General features: G+C 30.9%; 4 protein-coding genes across 6 annotated transcripts; 2 read left to right on the top strand and 2 right to left on the bottom strand.

Annotated features, from left to right (window-relative positions):
• The first annotated feature begins 341 nt into the window (after nt 1-341).
• GCS1 (mannosyl-oligosaccharide glucosidase) lies at nt 342-4,102 on the top strand. Its single transcript, XM_065510243.1, has 2 exons — nt 342-1,777; nt 2,531-4,102. The coding sequence occupies exons 1-2, from the start codon at nt 470-472 to the stop codon at nt 3,842-3,844; spliced, it is 2,622 nt and encodes an 873-aa protein (XP_065366315.1). The 5' UTR covers nt 342-469; the 3' UTR covers nt 3,845-4,102.
• Nucleotides 4,103-4,598: 496 nt separating this feature from the next.
• Nucleotides 4,599-8,981, bottom strand: LOC135957996 (DGAT1/2-independent enzyme synthesizing storage lipids). 2 transcript variants are annotated; one of them, XM_065508853.1, is made up of 4 exons: nt 8,352-8,981; nt 8,088-8,226; nt 5,498-6,164; nt 4,599-5,427 (listed from the first exon to the last, which is right to left on the bottom strand). In XM_065508853.1, the coding sequence occupies exons 1-4, from the start codon at nt 8,377-8,379 to the stop codon at nt 5,320-5,322; spliced, it is 942 nt and encodes a 313-aa protein (XP_065364925.1). In that variant the 5' UTR covers nt 8,380-8,981; the 3' UTR covers nt 4,599-5,319. The 2 variants fall into 2 exon arrangements, with proteins under 2 accessions (XP_065364925.1, XP_065364924.1); XM_065508852.1 differs by having other exon boundaries at nt 8,334-8,977.
• Nucleotides 8,982-11,778: 2,797 nt separating this feature from the next.
• Nucleotides 11,779-14,124, top strand: Tango2 (transport and golgi organization 2). Of its 2 annotated transcripts, XM_065510257.1 has the most exons (4): nt 11,779-11,927; nt 11,987-12,267; nt 12,514-12,841; nt 13,359-14,124. In XM_065510257.1, exons 2-4 carry the CDS (start codon nt 12,003-12,005, stop codon nt 13,819-13,821), a joined length of 1,056 nt encoding a protein of 351 aa, XP_065366329.1. In that variant the 5' UTR covers nt 11,779-11,927; nt 11,987-12,002; the 3' UTR covers nt 13,822-14,124. The 2 variants fall into 2 exon arrangements, with proteins under 2 accessions (XP_065366329.1, XP_065366330.1); XM_065510258.1 differs by lacking the exon at nt 11,779-11,927 and having other exon boundaries at nt 11,946-12,267; nt 12,712-12,841.
• Nucleotides 13,946-19,901, bottom strand: LOC135959180 (RRP12-like protein). Its single transcript, XM_065510256.1, has 12 exons — nt 19,664-19,901; nt 19,054-19,601; nt 18,871-18,987; nt 17,381-18,811; nt 17,014-17,276; nt 16,810-16,944; nt 16,315-16,747; nt 15,975-16,249; nt 15,739-15,914; nt 15,440-15,679; nt 14,484-14,790; nt 13,946-14,250 (listed from the first exon to the last, which is right to left on the bottom strand). The coding sequence occupies exons 1-12, from the start codon at nt 19,803-19,805 to the stop codon at nt 14,145-14,147; spliced, it is 4,173 nt and encodes a 1,390-aa protein (XP_065366328.1). The 5' UTR covers nt 19,806-19,901; the 3' UTR covers nt 13,946-14,144.
• Between the last annotated feature and the right edge of the window lie 2,226 nt (nt 19,902-22,127).

Genomic DNA, 22,127 nt, shown 5'->3' on the forward strand with positions numbered 1-22,127 from the left:
GATTACGAACAAACTCGCCTCTTTAATTAATGTAGACACACTCATAAATTAATATAAACATTTTTTCTTTATACCATGAATTCTTGTTCTAACCTCGTAAAATAACGCCAATTGTTTACCTTGCTTTGCCAACCTAACGCTTAATTTTTTTATGGTTGGCAATATTCTACCAAAGGATGCCTGTTTTTCAAGAAGAAGCATTAGTTGACAGTATTTTTCATTTCTTTCATTTTCGCAAAATGCGAAATTAGAAAAATTTGCAAAAAAAAAAAAAAAAAATAATTAACAATAATGAGTGAATAACAATAAATAAAATTGTATTATTTTTTTATATTGTACATTCAAAAATAATTCTCAAAAATTTAATTAGATTCATGTTTGCAAAACTAGCCGGTAATCGATTAGAATTAGTAACAAAATTTCAGTTGGGAAAATTCTAAATGTAAACGTTGTTGTGTCGTAGACAATAATGGCACGTCAGCGTGAAAATAAAGGGGGCAATAACTCCACTGACAAATCAGCAAAACAACAAAAAACCAATAAACAAACAAATGAAAATGCTGAATCAACGAAATCTAACAATAGTTCAGGCAGTAGAGCAAGTACAACTACAAATAGCACTACTTCGTCGCATGCCGCTATGGAAAAGCCTAAAACTAAACATTCAGCTCATCCTAAAAAAGCAACATTCGAAGAATCTAAATCAAAGTTTGTGCTAAACAAATGGAAAACTTTGGCAGGTTGTATTTGTATGGCAGTGGCCGTGTATTTTGGTTATCAGGGCTATTTGGAGACTAGGGTAAATACGCCGTTCGATAATCAAAAAATGGTCATCCGAGCCGGCTTAGACGATCCGGAACGTTATTGGGGTTCCTATAGACCATTAAACTATTTCGGCATGAAAACTCGAGATCCCCATTCCTTAGTCATGGGTTTGATGTGGTATACACCTTCTAATTTGGGCCACGGTGGTAAGGGTATACGTCACTGGTGCGATATGGGCGATAATCTTGACAAGTATGGTTGGACTCATCATGATGGTCGCACTTTCGGTGTACAAGAAATTCATGACTTGCCATTCGAACTGAAAACCTCGTTTGTAAAATATCCAAGTGGCAAACAATTTGGTGGAGATTGGACTGCCAGAATATCTGTAAAGAATACTACCAGAGCCTGGGATAAATCGATATCGTTAATATGGTATGTGGCATTGGATGAGCGCACAAATGGCCACATTAAATATGTCTCGGATGAAAAAAGTCCGGAGCCAGGTGTCTATGGTGAAACATTAGGATTGGGAGAATTTCAGCTAAGATTTCATCCCGTCAAAGGCCGCATTCTACATAAATCCTACTTGAGTACAGTAGCGCAGTCTATAAGCAAACTCAAAGAAACCGTGTTTACACATTTCAGAGCATTTACAGACAAACGAGGTCATCGCTATATAGGACTGCCGGGTGAAATGATATCGCACAATGGCAATTTAGCTTTAGATCCCAATTTTATAGCCATACAAATTACCGCAGAAGTAGATTTTACAATGGACATTACCTATCAGTCGACTTCGGGTTTCTCCGTTGGTGAATTGATACCTAAACCTCCTACTGGCCGAGAATATACCGACTCTTTACAAGCCCATTTAGCTGAGTACGATAAACGCTTCGAGGATACTTTCCATTTGAAGTCAAAAGGCTTCTCAAATGATGAAATCAAATTTGCCAAATATGCAATGAGTAACATGTTGGGTGGTATTGGCTATTTTTATGGATCCAGTAAGGTAAGTTTGTGCATAAAAGTATTCTTAATAAAAATTATATGCATATATTCTTAAGATGCTTAAATATTTTTAATATCAATTGTTTAAAACATTCTACATCCTATTTGTTAGAATTCCTTTTTTTATTTGCAGTAATTTTGTTTTTGCATAGAATCATTCTATCTAAGTAGCTTTTTATTTCTCCATACGTTTCAAAAATTGTATCTTAGTAACATTTGTTGAAATCAAGACTATGCAATCTAGCAAGATTTATGGTAAATTTGCCATTCAGTAATTTATATATTCTGGATCGTTAGAGATAGTGGAGTCGATATTGCCATGCCATAGAACAATTCAGTAAAATGAACAGTGTGAAGTTGTTCAGTATTCTAGTTTGATACTGGTTTTTTGAGTTGTTTGAATTGTTTTAAATCACCTTTTTGTTAACTTCATTATTAAAAACCATGTTATTTGTTCTGAACAAATTTGACCAGTAAAAAGAACGATTATTGTACTTAGAATCGTAGAGTGTGTGTATGGTAGACATGTGTGGTACACTACAGTATATAATATTCACCACTGCCGATTCAGCACTGCATAATTGGTTAATAGGCTTATAATGTTATACTTTGTTTTATATATTATAATTGTGCTTATGATTTGCAGTTCTTTTATTTAATTTTAAACACACGCATTTTAAAAACATTAAGGGTTCTCAATAAATTTTGTAACCCATAACATTAATCGATATATTACTTTGTCGCCATGTTTTAGGTACAATCCGTTTACACTACTAATCCTGTGCCGTATTGGAAATCTGCATTATATACGGCTGTGCCGTCACGTTCCTTCTTTCCCAGAGGTTTTCTTTGGGATGAAGGCTTCCATGGCCTGTTAATCTCATCATGGGATATTGACATTGAATTGGATATTATAAGTCATTGGTTTGATTTGCTAAATATTGAGGGTTGGATACCCAGAGAACAAATACTGGGTGTTGAAGCCCTAGACAAGGTACCCGCTGAGTTTGTTATACAGCATAATTCGAATGCCAACCCGCCCACATTTTTGCTAACACTAAAGAAGATATTGAAACATCACAAACAGGAATTATCCCTTAAAGGTAGATTAGATACATTGGAACGTATTTATCCACGTCTGCAAGCCTGGTTTTCATGGTACAATTCTACACAAAGAGGCGATTTGGCGGGCACATATCAATGGCGTGGACGCGATGCTAACACAGAACGTGAATTAAATCCTAAAACACTTACCTCGGGCCTTGATGATTTTCCCCGAGCTTCGCATCCCACAAAGAAGGAACGTCATATTGACATTAGGTGTTGGATGGCCTTTGCCTCAAGTGTTATGTATGAACTGTCCACAATATTGCGTAAGGAAGATCATAAATACTATGAAACTGCTGCCTATTTAAAAGATAATGAAGTTTTAAATGAACAACATTTAAGTCCCTATACGGAAACCTATGCTGATTGGGGCCTGCATACCGATTCCGTGGTACTCAAAAGACCCCAACTGACTCAGAAAAATGTGCAACGCGGCCATCAGCACCAGCAGCAATTGGAAATGGTGAGAGTGACTCTGAAGCAACCAGACTATAAATTTGTAGACACAACATTTGGCTACGTCAACATCTTTCCTTTCCTATTGGAGATTCTAGATCATGAATCACCCTATTTGGGCAAACTACTGAACGACATAAGGGACCCGCAGAAATTGTGGACGCCTTATGGTCTGCGCTCCCTTTCGAAATCATCTCCCTTGTACTTGAAACGTAATACCGAACATGATCCTCCATATTGGAGGGGTCCCATCTGGATCAATATCAACTATTTGGCTGTTAAAGCTTTGCGTCACTATGGCATGATTGAGGGTCCGTATGCAGCATTGGCCCGTGATATTTATGCCGAATTGAGAGAAAATTTAATCAACAACATTTTCAAAGAATTCCGACGCACCGGTTATTTGTGGGAGCAATACGATGACACAAGTGGCCAGGGCAAGGGTTGCTACCCATTTACCGGCTGGAGTTCTTTGGTTGTACTTATCATGTCTGAACAATATTAAACGTAATACATACTACAAATTAAGTTACAAATTAGGAAAATTGTAATGCATGTTATTGACAAAACAAACGTTTTAGTTTATAAGCCAAAATTATACTGAAAAACAGCAGTTTTTTAAAAAAAAAAAAAAAAAAATATTGAACGATAACATACTTGCATAATTTAGTAAATTTATTTAAATAATTTTAATGGAACTGTCGTAAACTATATAATAATGTTCTTTGTAGTTAAATTGATTAATAAAAACCCATGAATTAAATTGTTTATGCATTTATTTGGAATTCAATGATAGACTAGGTAGGCATCTCAGCAAAGAATATGGAAGGGTTCTTACTTGTTTTTGATCTATATCAGGATAACTAGGTCATTAACATAGACAATATGGATATCTAATGATGGAAATTTCAAAGAACATTCCAACGGAATATTTTACAAAAAATGAAAAAATTAAAAAAAAAAATTTTAAATCTTTTCTGGAATAAAATTAAAAAACATAAAAAAATCAAAAATTTTACAAAATATTTTATTTTACTTCCCATAAAATTGATTTTTCCACAAATTTCAAATTTGGTTTCCCATAAGTAGCGTAAAACCCTTTCTAAACACCCATTTCATAAGCTGAGCAATTATCTATCAAATGTCATTAATTTCACATTTCTTGTGGTCTTGTAGATTCGCATGGTACTTTTACTACACAAAGTGACAACAGCTACAATACTTTTTAAGGAAAACTACAATAAAGTTGCAAATGCATATTTATGTACTTTGAATTGTATTTAAATATATATATTTTAATTATATTTAGCAATAATTTGATTTAATACATAATTAATTTTTTTTATTTTTTTTTTTTAAAACTATAAATACAATATGACATTTCATTATTATTTTATAACTTATTTTTAAATCTTACCATAAAACGATAATTTATTTGATCTTACATTTCAAATGTAAATTTTAATCTTCATATTTCATGAGAAGTGTATCTTTTGGAAAACGTTTCAACACCATTATTATCACTTCTTATTAACTTGTGTAGTTAACACTAGGTTTGAGTTTTCAACAAAATAAAAAGGATTAATATACAAGGTCTTAATATACATACAATTCGATTGAGAGCTTTAAAAACTAAAAAAATAAACCCAGAGTTCGGAACTACAACCACATTTATATAAGTACAATTAAGAAATTAAAAAAAAAGGAATTGGAAATAATAAGGCTCCAATTCAGTTTGTTTTGTCACACTGCCTTATATATAACTAATTCGAATGCGGAAACAAAAAATTGTCAGATTTATATCCTATTAGTTAAAAATACTCGTGCACAAAAAGACAATTCTAGTTTTTTTTTACTTACAACAGTAAAGCAGCATAGAAAAAAGTATAAAAAGAAGATATATGTATGTAAAAAGATAAATTAACACAGTTCTGAGATTTTATAGCTAAAGAGATAGTTAAATGATTTAATAAACAAATTTTAATCTTTCTTATTTCGTAAGGGACGAAAACGATCCAATAAACCATGAAATATGCTGCCTGGTATACGTTGGTGTTTATTTATTAACACTTCTAAAGCTTGAGCAACCTAAAAATAATTTTAAAACAATGTTTGTAGTAAAAAATATGTTTATGTATAAACACTACACCGTACGTACCTTGATTTGCAACTCTTCTGGTGTTAAAGAAGCATCATGTTCAATGGGTGTACCCAAATAGGTACGAAATTTCACCGGAAATCCTCCATATATGGGATAAACAGGTATCCTTACAGCATTATACAGTTTTAGGAAAAATCTACGAAATATTCCCACTTGTCGGAAGCCCTCACGCAGATTTTGTGTAAAACATGGTATTATGGGTGCTTTTGCTTCCAGAGCAACTTTGGCAAAACCCACACGATTACGCCACAACAACTCATAGTAATTGTCGCCAAATTGTGCTTCATAAACACCACCCGGCGAGATGGCCAAAATATTGCCATCTTTTAAAATATTTACACACGATTGTATAGTGCCGGGACTTATGTGAAATGCCTCTGATAAAGTACCCCAACCGGGTAGTTTAAAGAGAAAACGATCTGCTATAGTGTAAATCAATTGATCCCTCTGCAGCAGCATGCGAGAATTTAAATAATACATGTCTACCGGTATGGCACCATGATAGTAAACAATTAGAGCAGGTCCCTCCAAGGGTATGTTTTCCATACCCACCACCTCATAGCCATGATAAATGCGAGCATGGGCATCCCATATGGCGGCCACTAGTTTACGGCCCACTTTCCAAAAACCACGATCAGTGCGTACTGAACGCAAGATGACTTGTCTGAAATGAAAGGCAGTATTTTTTTTTTTTTAAAAATTTTGTATGTTGATTATCTTATTAGAATTTTAGTTTTAAATTTTTTCATTTTTGTGATTTTGTGTGAAATTTTAAATTTTATATTCATTGATTTATTAATTTTATATTTAATAACCGAAATTTATTATTTTTTTCTATTTCTCTCAACTTGGATTTGGTATCAAGACTGCAATTTTACTTGATTTTAACTTGAATTCCAGCATTGGGTTTGATTACAAGTTTTAAGTAAAATTAATCGATTCTATAATAATTAAAGCAAATGGTGTAGTGTAGTTTTACAAAACCACGTCATTAAAATGCCGATATTATTTTAAACAGGATATTATTATATCATACGATTTTTCATGATAATAATTAGTTCAGTATTATTATTCTTATCACAAAATTTCTTTGCATATACCCCCATTAAGTAAAAAACAAACACATATGTATTTCGAAATTATGTGATTTTCAAGTGCTACGATGGCTGTTGTTATTATTAAAGATTTTAGTGAAACACGTATAAGGTTTAGTCATTGATTTATTGTTTAACGTAGGCTATAAAAACAAATTCCTTATCATACTAGACAGAAAAATATTCAGACAGTTTATGATAATTTTGTTGTGATATTAAAAAGAACTTCTTTAAAACAATTAATGTTTGATATATTTATAGTCCGTATATCCTTTCCAAAATCCTCAAATAACTAAGTACATATGTATCAATATATCTACACATGCCTATATATCGGATATACCAGTTAGTATGAAAATTACATAAATCGAAAACCTCTAAAATTTTCCGTTTTTGAACAAAAAAAGGATTGATTACAAATTAACGGATTTCAAAAAAAATCGTCTTAATTGTTAAAATTTGGAAATTTTTTAATTTTTTTACTTTACGGCTGATTAAATAAAATAAAACTTGAATGAAATGAAAACTTTTGTGTAATACAATTTGTAAAAAATCATATAAGTATTTACCTATAATCTAAATCTATTTATAACGTGTAATTTAAAATCAACTATAACGTAGTTAAAAAAAATTATAGATTATAGGTACATATATTCGCACTTTGTCTGTTTATTAATACTTGTAATTTATTATTCGAATAGTGTGGCTATCTACCTACAAACTTATTGTAAAATGTAAATATCTATTAATAATCTATAAAGTTTATACAGAAACATATTTACATCGGCCGTAGTTTGTTTATACTTATTGGAATATTTACTTAACATTAGCAAGATAAATAATAAATAAAACAGCGTCATAACTTGTTTAGTATTTAATAAAACTAATATATGAACAGAAATGTTTTGTAACTGCGAGAAAACTAGATACTTTTTGGACTTAACTTTACAGGAATATAAACTCAAAGTGTTATATTGGAGTAAATACTGCAGGTATTGCAGATCTCTAAATCTTTCCTTCGCTTTTTTTGTAGACTATACAATTATACCTATTTGAACTTTTTATTTAAATGCAACTTAATTGTATACCTTCAAGAAAAAATAGCATTTAGGTGGTTTCTAGTCATACTAACAAAGATAATTAAACCTTGAACTAACTTGTTGAATTAAATATAAAACAGCTTAATGAAATTCATAAAACTTTATAAACGGAATAGAATGAATTAAACATAAAATTAACTGAAAATTTCCAAACAAAGTAGAAAATGTCATGTTGGTCAAAACCATAAAATTAACACACAAAAACACAGACGACGATGATGACTCAAAGGAGAGAAGGCAACTAAACTTAAATTTATAATGATTCGATACATTTTTAAACAAATATCTCAAGCTTTTTAGATAAGCCCCAAAATGTACCTACTGATTCAAATATTCCTCAATTTCACTACTTAGTATGGTAGGTATAGATATTTAACATTAAATGTAACCAACCTGTGTAATTTATAGATGTAAAGGATTAAAAATGATATGTAAATTAATGCCACAAAAACCAGTGGCAAAAGGAATGTTGCAATCAGCGGGGTCAACAAACGATAAACCCATAAAGAATAATCCAAATCAATATATGTGGCTAAAAGTAAAAAAAAATATATAAAAATAAATTTAAAAAAGTAAGTAAACATTATTGCTTACGGAGAATTGATTTTTTTTGCAAACGTTTCAGTGGAAACTACTTACACAAAAATTCTTGCAGACCTTTTGTTATATTTTGTATAAAATCCATATTTTAATTGGGCTACTTTTTTTGCGTTTCTTTTATTTTTTAACTTTTCTTTAAACAGCTATTTTTATGATGATGCCGATTTAAAATCACTAACTTTCTTTGTTATTTTTTGGCTTATTAACTAAAAGCTGCATAATAAGTAAATAATTAAGGTGGCTTTAAAACCCGGGTTGATTATTTTTTTTCCTTGCTTTGCTTTTTTTATTAACACAACTCTTTACGTTGTTCTGTAACTATTTTTGTTGTTTTTTATTTATATATTTTTTCTCTTGGAGCTTTTTTTAATATATCGTTTTGTTTTTGTTCTTGCTGTTTTCTATCGTGTATTTTGTTGGTTTTTTCATATTTTATCTATGCATATGTATTCTTTTCTTTCTATAAATACGTATGGATGTGGATATATAATTCTTTATACAACTTCTATTAGAAAAACATTTGCAATACAACTTTCACTAGATATTTAAAATCTTATTTTCGATTATGTTAGTGTTTTTATTGCTATATGTTTTATTAATTTGCATTATTTTAATAATATATTAATTGTTTATAATTTATAGTTTTAAAATATTCGCGTACAAAGTCAGGAAATCTAAAATTTTGCCCGCAACCTCACATGCCGATTTTATAAAAACAACTGATGGGGGAGCAAGATTGCAAAAAATACACGATTGAAGGTTCTCTCCAAGACGAATTTATACAAGTTGGTGGCAGTTCTACAAAAAACAACAATTGGTCTTAACAAATGTCAAAAAACAAAAATTAAACAAATTTGTATTAAAACTTAGTTTAGTGTAGATAATTGAATAGTGAGGGCTTTACTTATTTATGTAAAAAATAAATATTTTGTTAATAAGATTAGAATATGTAGATATTTAAATATAAAAACAAGCTTTGACATCTGTTAGAACCAAAAAGCGAAAAAAAAGTTGTCAGCTGTATGACTGACTCCACCTTGTATAAATTCGCTTTCATAGGGTAAAAGGTGGTGGATTAGCCGACCGTAACTTAATGTAAACTTACCGGAACAGCTGATCATTTCTGTTGTGTGTAAAGTAGTTAAAGCAGTGATAAAAAGTAACGTAACTGTAACGTCTGAACCTGTTAATTAAAAATAGAATTTCCTTACGTTTCTACGTGACATTTACAAGTCGTGTTTAAAAAATACTTATTTTTTGCAAAGAAAGAAATATTTTGCGTTTTAGCATATTTTTTCATATTTAACTCATAACTGCATATTTTTGTTGCATATTTTCTTTTTTTTCATTATTTTGTTTTTTTAATATAGTATTATTGTTTGCATTATAATTTTTTTTCTATATTTTAATATTTTTTTAAGGTCCAATGATAATTGGCCTAAGCTACTTAAAGAAAAAAAAATTATAGTATCTCTAATCGACTTATCTTCATAGAATTTTCATTAACTTAATTTAATTCAAATATATGGAAACTAAGCCATATATTTGAATTAAATTAAAACAAGATAGCTACATATATTCGACTGTGCCGAATCTTATATATCCTTCACCAAATTATACTTCAAAATAAAAATTTTTAATATTTTCAGGTAAACAACATTTTTTTTTTGCAGTTTTTTTATTTTTTTTTAAATTTAAAATTTTTTTTTTGTTTTTAAATTTTTTTTTAATATTTAGTGAAAAAAAACTTTTGGTGAAAAAAAAAATCGGGTTAAAAAATATTTTTCCGATTTTGACCCATTGTAGGTCCAACTTACTATGGTTTTATATAAGTCATTACAAAGGTCTTTAAAATATCTATCATTAGATATTCATATTGTCTATATTAATGACTTAGTAATCCAGATATAGGTCAAAAATAGATATATACTTTATAGGGTCGGACATGTAGAAATTACAAACGGAAGGACCATCTCATATATGATTTATTCAATTTCATCAAATGTTAAGAATATTAAGATCCATCGAAAACCGCACGTTTAAAGAAACATAGGAAATGTCACGGTATTTTGAGGCCCAATGATAAAATGCAACAAAAAGGTTTTTGTGATTGCCGCAGTCTTAAACAGAACAAATTATTCCACTATTGTAAGGCTTTTTGATAATTCTATTTAAATTTTGGAAGTCGAATTTATTTATATTATATTTTACATGCTGAATGCTCAAAAACCATTGCTCCAAACGATTTGAAAAATTTATACGGAACATGCTCTCCCTACTGATAAACATTGGGACTAAGAAACTCTACGGAAATCTAAAACAAACATTTAGTTTGAAAACTTAAGTAAACATATAATATCGGTATTCACAATGTAGAATACTTGGCCTAGTAAAAAAGCAGAAAAACTATTTATTGACAAACATATCAATTTCTAATGTATTTTATTTTTAGTTTTTTGATATTGTGCTCGTTTACTATATTACCAGGCCATGTACACTACATTGTGAATACCGCTAATAATTAATTGCTAAATATAACAAAATTAATTGAATCAAACTATTTTCCCAAGCCATCAAAATCGAAATTTAATGCTGTAATAACCAATTTTAATTTATGAGCTCAATATTTACTCTACTTCTTATATATTTTATTAACATAACTTTGAAATCAAATAATAACCAACTATTTTAAGAGCATATTTTTGGTTGCCCTGATAATGTACATACATATATAGTATATAGGGTATTTACACGGTAGACATAAAGTCGTATGTCATAAAACAATAACACGAAAACTATGACTTCTGTGCGCAACCTCCGTAAGTTAGTGCTATTTAAAATTTGAGTCAACTAAAAAGAAACATTTTTTTTTATATATTTTAATTTTTTTTTTTAACTTATTAGTGAAAAAAATTGGATTAAAAAATAATTTTTCAGATTTTGACCCATTGTTGGCCCGACTTACTATGGCGTTATATATGTCGTTGCAAGGCCTCGATGAAGAGTTTTTCTCTTTCGACTTAGATTTACAGTGTTTAGTTATTAAAGGTCTTATTATTTTAGGTCTGAAAACCCCAATAATATTATTTAAAATATTATTTAATTAATTATTATTATTTTGAGGGTTTTAAGAGGTATTTTTTTTATAATAAATATTTAATTTAACTTCAAAGTGATTATAAATTTATTTATCTCCAATTTATATAACCCTCTATTTTGGCAACTTTTACTTCGAAGTGATTATAAATAAAAATGATTTTTTCGTGATCGATTATATTCTCCGAACACATTGTTTAATTGTATAGTAAAAAGTTTACTAAACTTGTCAACACTTTTATAATAAACAACCCTGTTTAAAACTACGGTATTTTAACAGCTGTTGTGTTCCAGCAACAAAAACAACAAGAATGATCATTAAAATATAATAAACAATAACAAAATACAAATGAATACATGTATGTTTTTTTAAAAAAAGGTAATAATTTCTTTTGTCGACTTTACGATTACAAAAACAAAGCAAATTAACGCAGATAGTAAATTTGCATATTTTGTTTAATTAGTGTATTTTATTGTAATAATAGTGATTAAGATAAGACTGAAAGATAAGCTGCTGTTTTTGGAAAAACAACAAAGGTTTCTTCAAGTATTATTTATATGCAATAAGATAAAGTTAATATTATTTTCATTTTTAGACTTGATTGTTGAAAAATGTGTGTTATATTTTTCTATGTTAATTCCAATCCTAATAAGGATGGCTATAAATTAATATTGGCCTCCAATCGTGATGAGTTTTATGTACGGAATACAAAGCAAGCTGGCAAATGGTTGAATGCTGAACATGTTTATGGCGGTATTGACTTAGAGCCTGGTCGTGAAGGTGGCACTTGGTTAGCTATTTCCGGTAAGGATGACATTTTCAAAGTGGGGGCCTTATTAAATCTAACGGGAGAGCCTAAACCAAAAAATGCTGAAGGTAAGCAAGAATTTATGTACAAGAAAAATTTAAGTTTTTTAATTACATATTTTATTATGTAATTTATTATCTAAATTATAACTTCATGGATTCTTTCATTTTACATAAAAGTTTCACAGTTTAATCATTGTTATTTCTACATACATAATTTTATATAATCATTTTTATTATTTATTCATGCTCCCCTGGTTGTGTTTATAACTAACTGCTACCCAATGTTCATTTTTCTATTACCAACAATCCAAGTTACGAATCATATTCAAAAAACCCACCATACATACCACCACGAACACAACAATTGCAACAATAAACCTTCCTTGTTAACTACCGCATCAAATGGTTATACGACTCCTAATAATACCTCTAAGATTTCTTATAATACTTCTACTATTGACTTGAATAATCCAACCTCAATTCCACTACACAATAATAACTCTTTACTAGGAAGAGGCATGATCGTTTCTGACTATGTTCGTAATTATAGCAAAGACTTCGATAATGTCAATTACAATCAACAGCTGGTGGATGATTGCAGCAAATACAGTGCATTTAACTTTGTATCTATTGAAATTGGGTAAGTATACTGATTAATTGTTAACAATTAAAACAGAACAGTGGTGATTTAGTCAAACATACATATATGTAAATACTTTTTGAAAATGAAATGTTTTTAAAATATCGAAGGATTATATTCAATATCCTCTAATTTAAATTTTCATGAACATAAGTTTTAGATGGCAAAACATTGAGCAAACTAGTCCACATTTGTGGTATAAATTTCAAAGTAAAGAACTTATTTTTTTATATTTCTGAATTCAAAACCCACTTTTTCAATAATTATTTTGTATAACTTCCACGAACAAAATATATTTTATTACTAATTTGGAAATGCTCAAATATTTAAGATTGACTAAAGCGTTTTCGGGATATCGCCCATTTTTATTTTTATATTACAAATTTGATAGATATGGATAGGGGTTCTCAATATAGTCCCTCGATATTAACAAAAAACTACAGAGTGAAATGTTTGCATTTTAAATATCAACTTATTTTCTAACAACTATTAACAACTTATATACACTACTTTTCAGTCCCCCCTCAACTCCGGCTGCTATAACTCTATGCAGCAATGTACCAGCAGGCTTAGTGCACTACAATGAAAATACCTGTTACGGTTTTGGCAATAGTCTACCTGCAGTTCCTTTCGAAAAAGTTAGCTATGGTCGTAATACTTTTAAAAAAATCATTGATGATTACCGTCAGCAAGAAAACCCATCACAAGAGGAACTCGTTAAAAAATTGATGGATTTACTCAAGTGTAAAAAGAAATTTTGGCCAGATACAGAACTTAAACGTCGAGCTCCTCTGTATGGTGAATATTTAAGTGCTTTAAATGTTTTAATACCCGAAACTGGTTATGGCAGTCGTACGCATACGGTAATATTAGTAGATGCCAATAATAAAATGCATTTCATTGAAGAAACTATGCTCACCGAAAGTCCAGAAGGCGAATGGTCTAGAACTCATATTAAAAAGCAATTTTTTGAAAAATAATTAAAATTTGTTATACATTGTTTGTGCGTTAGTTATGTTTAAATATGTGTTTTTTTTTTGTTTTACTACCATATTATTGTGTGTTCTCTTTAATTAATATTTTACCAAATAATTTAAACTCAGGTTGTTTTATTTAATAACTTTTTTATTTCACAGATAATTTTCTTACATACAGTTATTATGTATTAAATAGTAATTAAATTTTATTTTTATATAAAAAAAAATATTGAAAACTTTTAACTTCTTTGCAATAAATATACACAGCTTTTGTTTTAAATTGGAGAAAAAAATAAAAACATCATATATGTATGTATTTAATTTATTTACTTTTTATAGGCCTTGGCCATTTTACTTTTTACTCCTTTTAAAGCTCCTTTGCGGGCGCCGTTCACAATATTTTTAAATGTACCCGTATTTTTAGCACGTTTTCTAAAATAAAAAAAATAAAAATTTAAAATAAGCATCTCTTTAAAAACATTTAGGTAAATGATGGAAATCGATTTCGATTTTTTTTTAGTTATTTGTCAAGTTATTTTCGTAGAAAATAATTAGCGATTGGCTCAAAAATAATTCTTAAAATCAACTGATATTCATCATACCATTTCAAATTGATTGTTTAGAAAAATATCGATTTTCATCATATATCCGATTAGTAAACTTACCTCTTATTTAACGTATTTCTACTTAATGGTATATAAGCATATGGATCTAATTTTCCTTTCTTTTTCATATCACCCTTAGCTTTTTTGTTAGAATATTCTCCAGCAGCATGACTCGATTTGCAAGATTTAGCTGAATAACCAGATTTACCCGATTTCATAGAGACTGCATCGGAAGCAGCGCCAACATTTCTATGGATACCTTTGCCGCCGGTTGTGTAACGTGAAGCTGATGTTTTGCCCGAACGCATACTTAAAGCGTCAGCTGCTTTACGTTTACGATTTGGAGCCATGACTGCTACATCTTCTTCTGTAAAAGTGCAATTAATTTTTATTCTCAATATGTTTTTTCATGAAATGAAGAAAAAAAGGTAAGGTAATCTTAATAATACTTAAAAGATAGAGTAGCAAAAAATTAAAAACAATCGACTCCGCTATCTATAAGGTTCCATTTGTGGAAATTACAAACGGAATGACAAACTTATATATACCCTTCTTACGAAGGTGAAGGATATAATAAGTAGAAAAACATAATAAATACGTGCAAAAGAAATTATCCACCATATTGAAGACCAATTTTGCGTTCGTTGGGTTTATTCCCCAGATCCTACTTATGGCCCTTCTCGCTTGGAGATTTAAGTACCAGGATAGTTTGGAGTTTAGAATGATGATACCCAAGTACTTCGCACTATCCGAGAGCTTGTGTTCCACTCCATTGAGCAGCGGTAAAGGGTGTATCTTGTACCTTCTTCAACTAGCACGAGCACATTTTTCCCAGGATTTACACCAAGTCCACTATCATTGCGAAACCCGGTTAAAAAAGGATTTTTAGTTTAGAGGTCCCATTCAAATTTTAAATCTAGATTGTATCTTTAGTTGATTTTTAGCCAAACTTTTGTCTAGATTTGCTTTAAACTGTAACAAACAACAAATTATATGTATATTTTTACTAAACTTACCATCACTTGAGTCATCTTCCATGCCACGTTTAACAGCCTTTTTCTCATTCATTTCAACACCCTCGTCATCATCATCGTCCTCACTACTGCTCTCACCATCCTCTTCATCCTTGCCAAAACCGCGTAAGGCTTTATCACTAATAATAAGACGGCCGTCATCGGCGGTCTTGAAGCCACGATTGGGATCAGTTGATTTTGTTTTTAAACTAGATTTGCCCGCATCCAAATTGGGACGGTTGGCTGAAATATTAAAAAATTGTGTGTTAAAACATATTAAAAACTCGTTAAAAATAACATACTTAAAACATTTCCTATTGATTTAATATCAGCTAAATCAACAATATCTTCGGGATCTTCACGTATAAATGTATGACGTTGTTTTTTGTTCTTTGATTTATCGGCTGCATTATGATCGTCATCATCGTCCATATCTTCGGGTAAATCGGAATCAGAATCAGCCAAAATATCATCGATGCTGTAATAAAATTTAAAATAAATCGATATAATTTTAAAGTATTAAAATGAAAAAACCTACGTAACACTTTTCTTTTCCAAACCAGGCACAAATTCATCATCTGAGCCCTCCTCATCACTGTCCTTAGCATTATCTTCCGATTGCTTTTTGCGATTATCACGTCTTAACTGTTTGCGTATCTTCTTAAGTCTACGATGGGTGACTTCATCATCGCCGGGCACAAATCTAATCAATTCCTCGGCAGTAAAACGTTTACAAAGTTTCTTTAACAAATAACCAATTTGTATGCGGCAGAAACGTTTGGTATCCTTAACCATAGCCGATAGAGATTTCATCTAAACAAAGAAATTCCAAATATCAAATAATGAACATATTACCACAATAGTTTCAACAAACTTACTATAGTTTCCAAATGATTGGCCACCAAGGGAGCGGGCATTACTTTAATGAATGTTATTAAAAATGCCACTGAAGCTTCAGCCTGTCCTCTAGACTTTTGCACCATAAATACCGCTATTTGTTCCATTATAAATTCCAATGTACTGACTGTTAAATACTTGCCCTGACTCTGTACCACCGTACGGAAGGCCAGTATAGTGTTGGTGATCAAACCCTCATCGCCCGCAAAACCAGCCGTTAAAATATCTACAAAATCATTTAATTTTTCTGCCTCCTGATACAAGTCTAAAATCAATTTTAATAATTCCTCGGAAATATTTTCTTTGCGTGTGGAAAATTCTTTATAATTTATAACAGCCTCTGGTAAAGTTTTTATAATAATTTTATCGCTGATAGTGTTGTTTTTGCGGGTCTCAATAAGAATTTTCAGGCATCTGTTAAAAAAAAAATTTTTTCTTAGAGAATCTACAGAAAATTGTTTTGCAATTGACTTTACCTTAAACGTGCAGCTTGACATACAGCACAACTGGTGGAAAAGGCTTCCAATAGTAATTTTTGTAAAGCTATCAAGTTTGTGCGTGTAAACTTTTTGCAGGAAGCTGCTTCAGAGGTCATAATATCACGCAGTAATCTGAAAGTAAAAAAAAACAAGTTTAGCATCTTAGATGTATTTGAAATTGGTTAATAAGGTAATAATTACTCATAAGTTTTACGCTGTTGTTTTCTCAATTTCTGTTCATCTTTGGCAACTAGTTTAGATTTTTCGCTTTTCATTAAAACCGGTACTATGTAGGTTTCGAAAAAGCTGCGTATAACATCGCATGTCTGGAATAATACCAAAGCCGCAGTGATGTCAAATATCGAATCGTATTCAAATGTGCCCACATCAGTGGCTTCCAATTGTTTGTTGGCCGTATCAAACAGTTCTTTTAACATATCATTGGGGGTTTTTGTTAAATACGACTGAAAATAGATAATAGAAGATTTTAAGTTGCACATTGAAAAAGTATTTTTATAAATATCTAATTAATCTCCCAAAAAGGCAAAACTTAATAAACCATAATTACCTTAATAACTTCCAAAGATTTCTTGCGTAAATCTTGCTCATAAGTACCAGTCGGTTTTTGTGTGTAAATATTAAACAATCTGGGTAAAAAGTTTTTAGCATACTTGCCCAAGGCATCATGTATAATAGTTTGCTCTTCATTTTGTATCAACTCAATGAGACCGTCGAAGATGGGAGCTCTGAACTCGGGATTATTGTCCAAAGCATTACCCAAAGTTGGTGCTATTAATTTAAAGTTATCGGGATCTTTAGGTGCTCTACAGAAACCTGGGAATAGACCCCACAATTGACAGCACAGCAGTTCATAAGTATGGGACATGGAGACTTGTTTCTCTTCAGCAAATTTATGCCATTTTTTATTGCAGTCTAATGCCAACGCCAAAATCACATCCTTGAAGAATTTGAAACTTGCGCCTGCAGCACCTTCTCTTAGCAGAGGCAACAGCCAGGATTTCTCCAATAAGACTTCGCCCTTAGCGTTAGTCAAGGGAATGGATTTTAGAACAACTTCTGGTCCCATTGATTTAATAGCCGAAATAATGGCATGCTCGATTTGTATGCGCAAAGCAGATTGGGTATCATAACGTTTGGCCAGTTCCAATAATGAAGCCGACAACTCCTTGCCGAAATAGGGACCACAGACTTCAAAGATAATGGAGAAGGTTAACACCACATATTTGGCGACTTCTCCAAAAGGTGCACTTAAAACATTGTGTACCGATGCTAACATTTTGGCAATTGGCACGCGATATACGTTGGCCAATTCCTGTGTGGCACAGGCTGGTTTAACACACTCAAACAACAATTCCTTAATGGCATTTGAGACGCCCACTATAATATCGGTTCTATCCGAAAGCCACAAATCACTGCAACAAATTTCCACAAAACTAGGCAAAGCATTTATGCATAAACCCAATTCCAAACGACTTAAATGTATGTGGCCCTCCTTGAGAACAGTCAACCAGGCCAAGGTTTGACGAAAATCTGTGCGATCCGGCCGATATTCATGTATGGCCGTCAAGAGTTTAGCACACAACAAGCCACTTAAATTTGTGGTGCGTGATACAAACAGCTGATGCATGGTTTGTAAGCAATTTGTTCTAATCAAAACATTTGCTGCCGTCATTATGGACAACAAATGTTCGCAAACCGTTCTTATGTCATCGGTTTTAAAAGCACTAATGGTCTCTTTCAGCAATGATAATGTGTGCAGCACGGTAGTTTGTTGTTGAGCCAGAACTTCTGGTTTAAATTGATTTAAACAGAATTTGGTGACACGACTACCAGCAGGATGGAATTTAATTTGTTGCTGTTGACTAGCAACATCCATGGGTGTTTCATTATCCTCTTCATTATCAGCAGCTTTTGGAGGCAACATAAATGAACTGCCTTGAATAATTGAAACAACAGCATGTTGGGCAGCTTTGCGAATCTGCAAATGAAATGTCAGTTTTAAGTAAATAATAAAAATATCTAAAGTCATCTTCTTACTTTGGGCTTTGAGTGTATGGTAAATGATAATAAAGCATCTATATATTGCCAAGTTGAGGAATATGTCCAGGTCATATAATCTTGAGCTCTTAGTAAAACCGATAAACAACCAATAACCTGAAAGACAAAACATACTAATAATAAAAAGGAAACAAAAATTCCAATAGTCGTAATTTTACTTACATATTTAATAATCGATTGATTATTTGAATCCATAAATCTCTGCAGGCACGACATCAGTGTTTGAGCCGTATCGCTAAAACTTTTCCTCAATACCGCTGTTGGCACTGATTTAATACCCATAGACAAAAGAGACACACCGGCAATGATATCATTGTCTTCTGTGCTCGCCTCAATTTGTTCCATTAACAAAATGAAATATTCTGTGGATGATTCAGTACCACCTCTTTCCTTTATGATTTCCGTTAATGCCGTTAAAATAGCCAACATTTCCTTATGAAAATCGGAGGATGCTCTAAAGCCAACTAGAAGTTTTTTGAAGCTCATATTACTGCAAGTGCTGTAGTTAGAGGCGAATGTTTTAAATGTCTTAAAGGTTCCTCCTTGCGATTCGGACATAAGCTCATCGTCATCATGAAGACTAAAAGACTTTAAACTACCAGCCACATCATTGACGGTAGTTGTTTCGGCATTAAAAGCTTGCCTCTGTTCATGCTTCATGACAGCCTCTAAGGTAAGGCTATTGGGATTTTGTTCTGCTGCGGGAGGAGCTGTAATAATGTGCCACATTAACTTTTTATTCATTACATTTCTATTTTGTATGTATACTTACCCAAACTGATATTGGGTTGAAAAAATCTCGACTTTGCTTTGATACGATGTTTCATTTGGTCGGGATTTGATGTGGAGGAGTGTCCCTTGCTCCATGTTTTTCCCTTGGTATGACGCTTGAGTTTTGAACGAAATTTACCCATTTTTATTGATTATTTTTTAATATTTTTCTTTAGTTTTATCGAAATTTTATTGGAAATGCAACAAACAAAACACGTGCTGAGCTCAACTGCGATATATGTTGGTATGATGACAAACTGTCATTTTTATGTCAACAAATAATGAACATCTCTGTTTTTGTTCAACTACAATGTGACATTCAGATTGGAATGATAGCCAAGAACCGCACAAGTGAGTAAAATCATTTTTTTATATTGGTTTTTTCGTAATGAGAAACGGGGGTATTCAAACCAATCAGTCCCATAAGAAATGCAAAGTGTGTGTATGTACTTTGTTTGACGTGAGTCAGATGATTCTTCTAGTTTTTTGTAAGAAGCTACAAGCAAAACCTACCAAATTTGTAGTTATTTAAAATGTATCGAACCCTTTTTGGGCATTTAGGATTATTGTCCCGACTCGAAGGAAGAAGGCATCAGAATGCTTATTGAGAAAATAAAAAAGGTAGATCCAGAGTCAAACTTGTAAATGTTGTAGGAAAAATCAGTATAATTAGATCCTCATACAAGTGAGATGTTCGTAAAGTGATAAACAGTGAGGTCAGGTTCGTCAAAAGAAGAATTTTATAAACCAAAATTGTGATACTTTTACAAATTAAACTTCTTGGATGAAAAATATGTGGATATCATTGGAACTGGCACAGAAAATATGTTTAGATGTTGCAATTAGGTGCAGCCAAGGAGGTTTGATTTATATCTGCCAAGAAAAACAAATACATGAAATTTTATATAGTAATATAATCGATTTTTAGGAGTTAAAGAAGAAAATAAATTTTAGAAAATGTGTGTTCTTGAAAACGAAATATTAGAACTGGTGATGTTTAAGTGAATGAAAAAAATATTCAGGGATTCTCATGTAGTAATTCTGTTTTGTTGGAGTCCATGGAGTATGGAAATACTTTTAGTTTTTTTCGGTCACTTCGTTTTAGTGAAGCATAACTTTTTTACATTATTACTTTTGTTCTGTTTTGATTTTAAAAATTTTAAACACTATTTTAAAAGAAAGTATAGAATTATTACATAGATACAAATTTTAACATTATTTATTGGAAATAAATGTTTAGTACCATTTATATGTTATGTCTCAAGTAAAATTTGTATGTAAGCAATATAATATGACAGTTGCGAACATAAAAATTTCTAATCTTATGTTATGTGAAGACGGGCGTTAGAGGTTTGTCATTTATATACACAAATACCCAGATTTACGTCATTATGATTCCGATTTGCATAGATATGATTTCGATTTGTATCGATATGATTTTAATTTCCATCGTTATGATTTCGGTTTGCGTCGCTACTTACAACTTTTTTTGTAAAAAAGGAATTTCCATTTCAATTATGTTAGTTTAGCTAATAATACACGGTTGTCAGGTCTTACAACGTTGTCAGAAAAATGTGTTGAAACATAAGTTAGTTAACCATTTACTGAACATTTTTTTGTATGTGAAACTATTATGTTTTTAATTTTTGTTTGTAATTTTGTCTATGATTCGTTTTAAATTAATAATAAAGTTATATTTTTTGTAAAAACTTATGTATGTATATCGATTTCTTATTAATACCATAATTTGTAAAAACTATACAAGATAATTTTAGTTTGGGAATTAATGGGTTAATTTTTGACATTTCTAGCGTTTTTTTTGTAGTACAATTTGACGGGATTTTTCGAGAAAAGTTGGCAACGGTAAATGGAAGCATGAAGGAAGAAAAAATTGAAAGAAACCAGTTGAATGTTGTAAAAGTGAGAGATAAAACGCAAATTGTAAAACTTAATTACAAAATTATAAAATCTTTGTTATTTAAAACTAATCAAATTGACAAATATTTCTATAAACGTGTTATATAATATACGTACTTAAGAAAACAAAAAAGATATATAAGAAATAAACAAAATACTATAAACAAATTAACAACAAAAAATTGATGGTTGTTTGTCAGTAATAAAAATCTAATACAAGCAAAGTAAAAAAGAAGAAAAACAGCAATAAAGAAACGAAGACAAGTGAACAAAAATTATCTTAATATAATAAAGTGATTTGATAATAATAATAGCCGTAATATGTATAAAAGAAAATCAATTAATAACAAAAAAATATTGAAGTAAACAATTGATTGATTGTGTAGAACATGTATGAAGAAAAACGAGAACCTCAGAAAATAATAAAAGACGTGCGAGTGCTAGCTATTGTGACGTACGAATGTGTAGTAAAATCGTTTACCTTTATGTTGTTGTACAATAAATTATAGATGAATGTATGAACGTGTGTATATACATACATATTTAAT

This window comes from Calliphora vicina, chromosome 4 (genome assembly GCF_958450345.1).
Source record: "Calliphora vicina chromosome 4, idCalVici1.1, whole genome shotgun sequence".
Taxonomy (NCBI): domain Eukaryota; kingdom Metazoa; phylum Arthropoda; class Insecta; order Diptera; family Calliphoridae; genus Calliphora; species Calliphora vicina.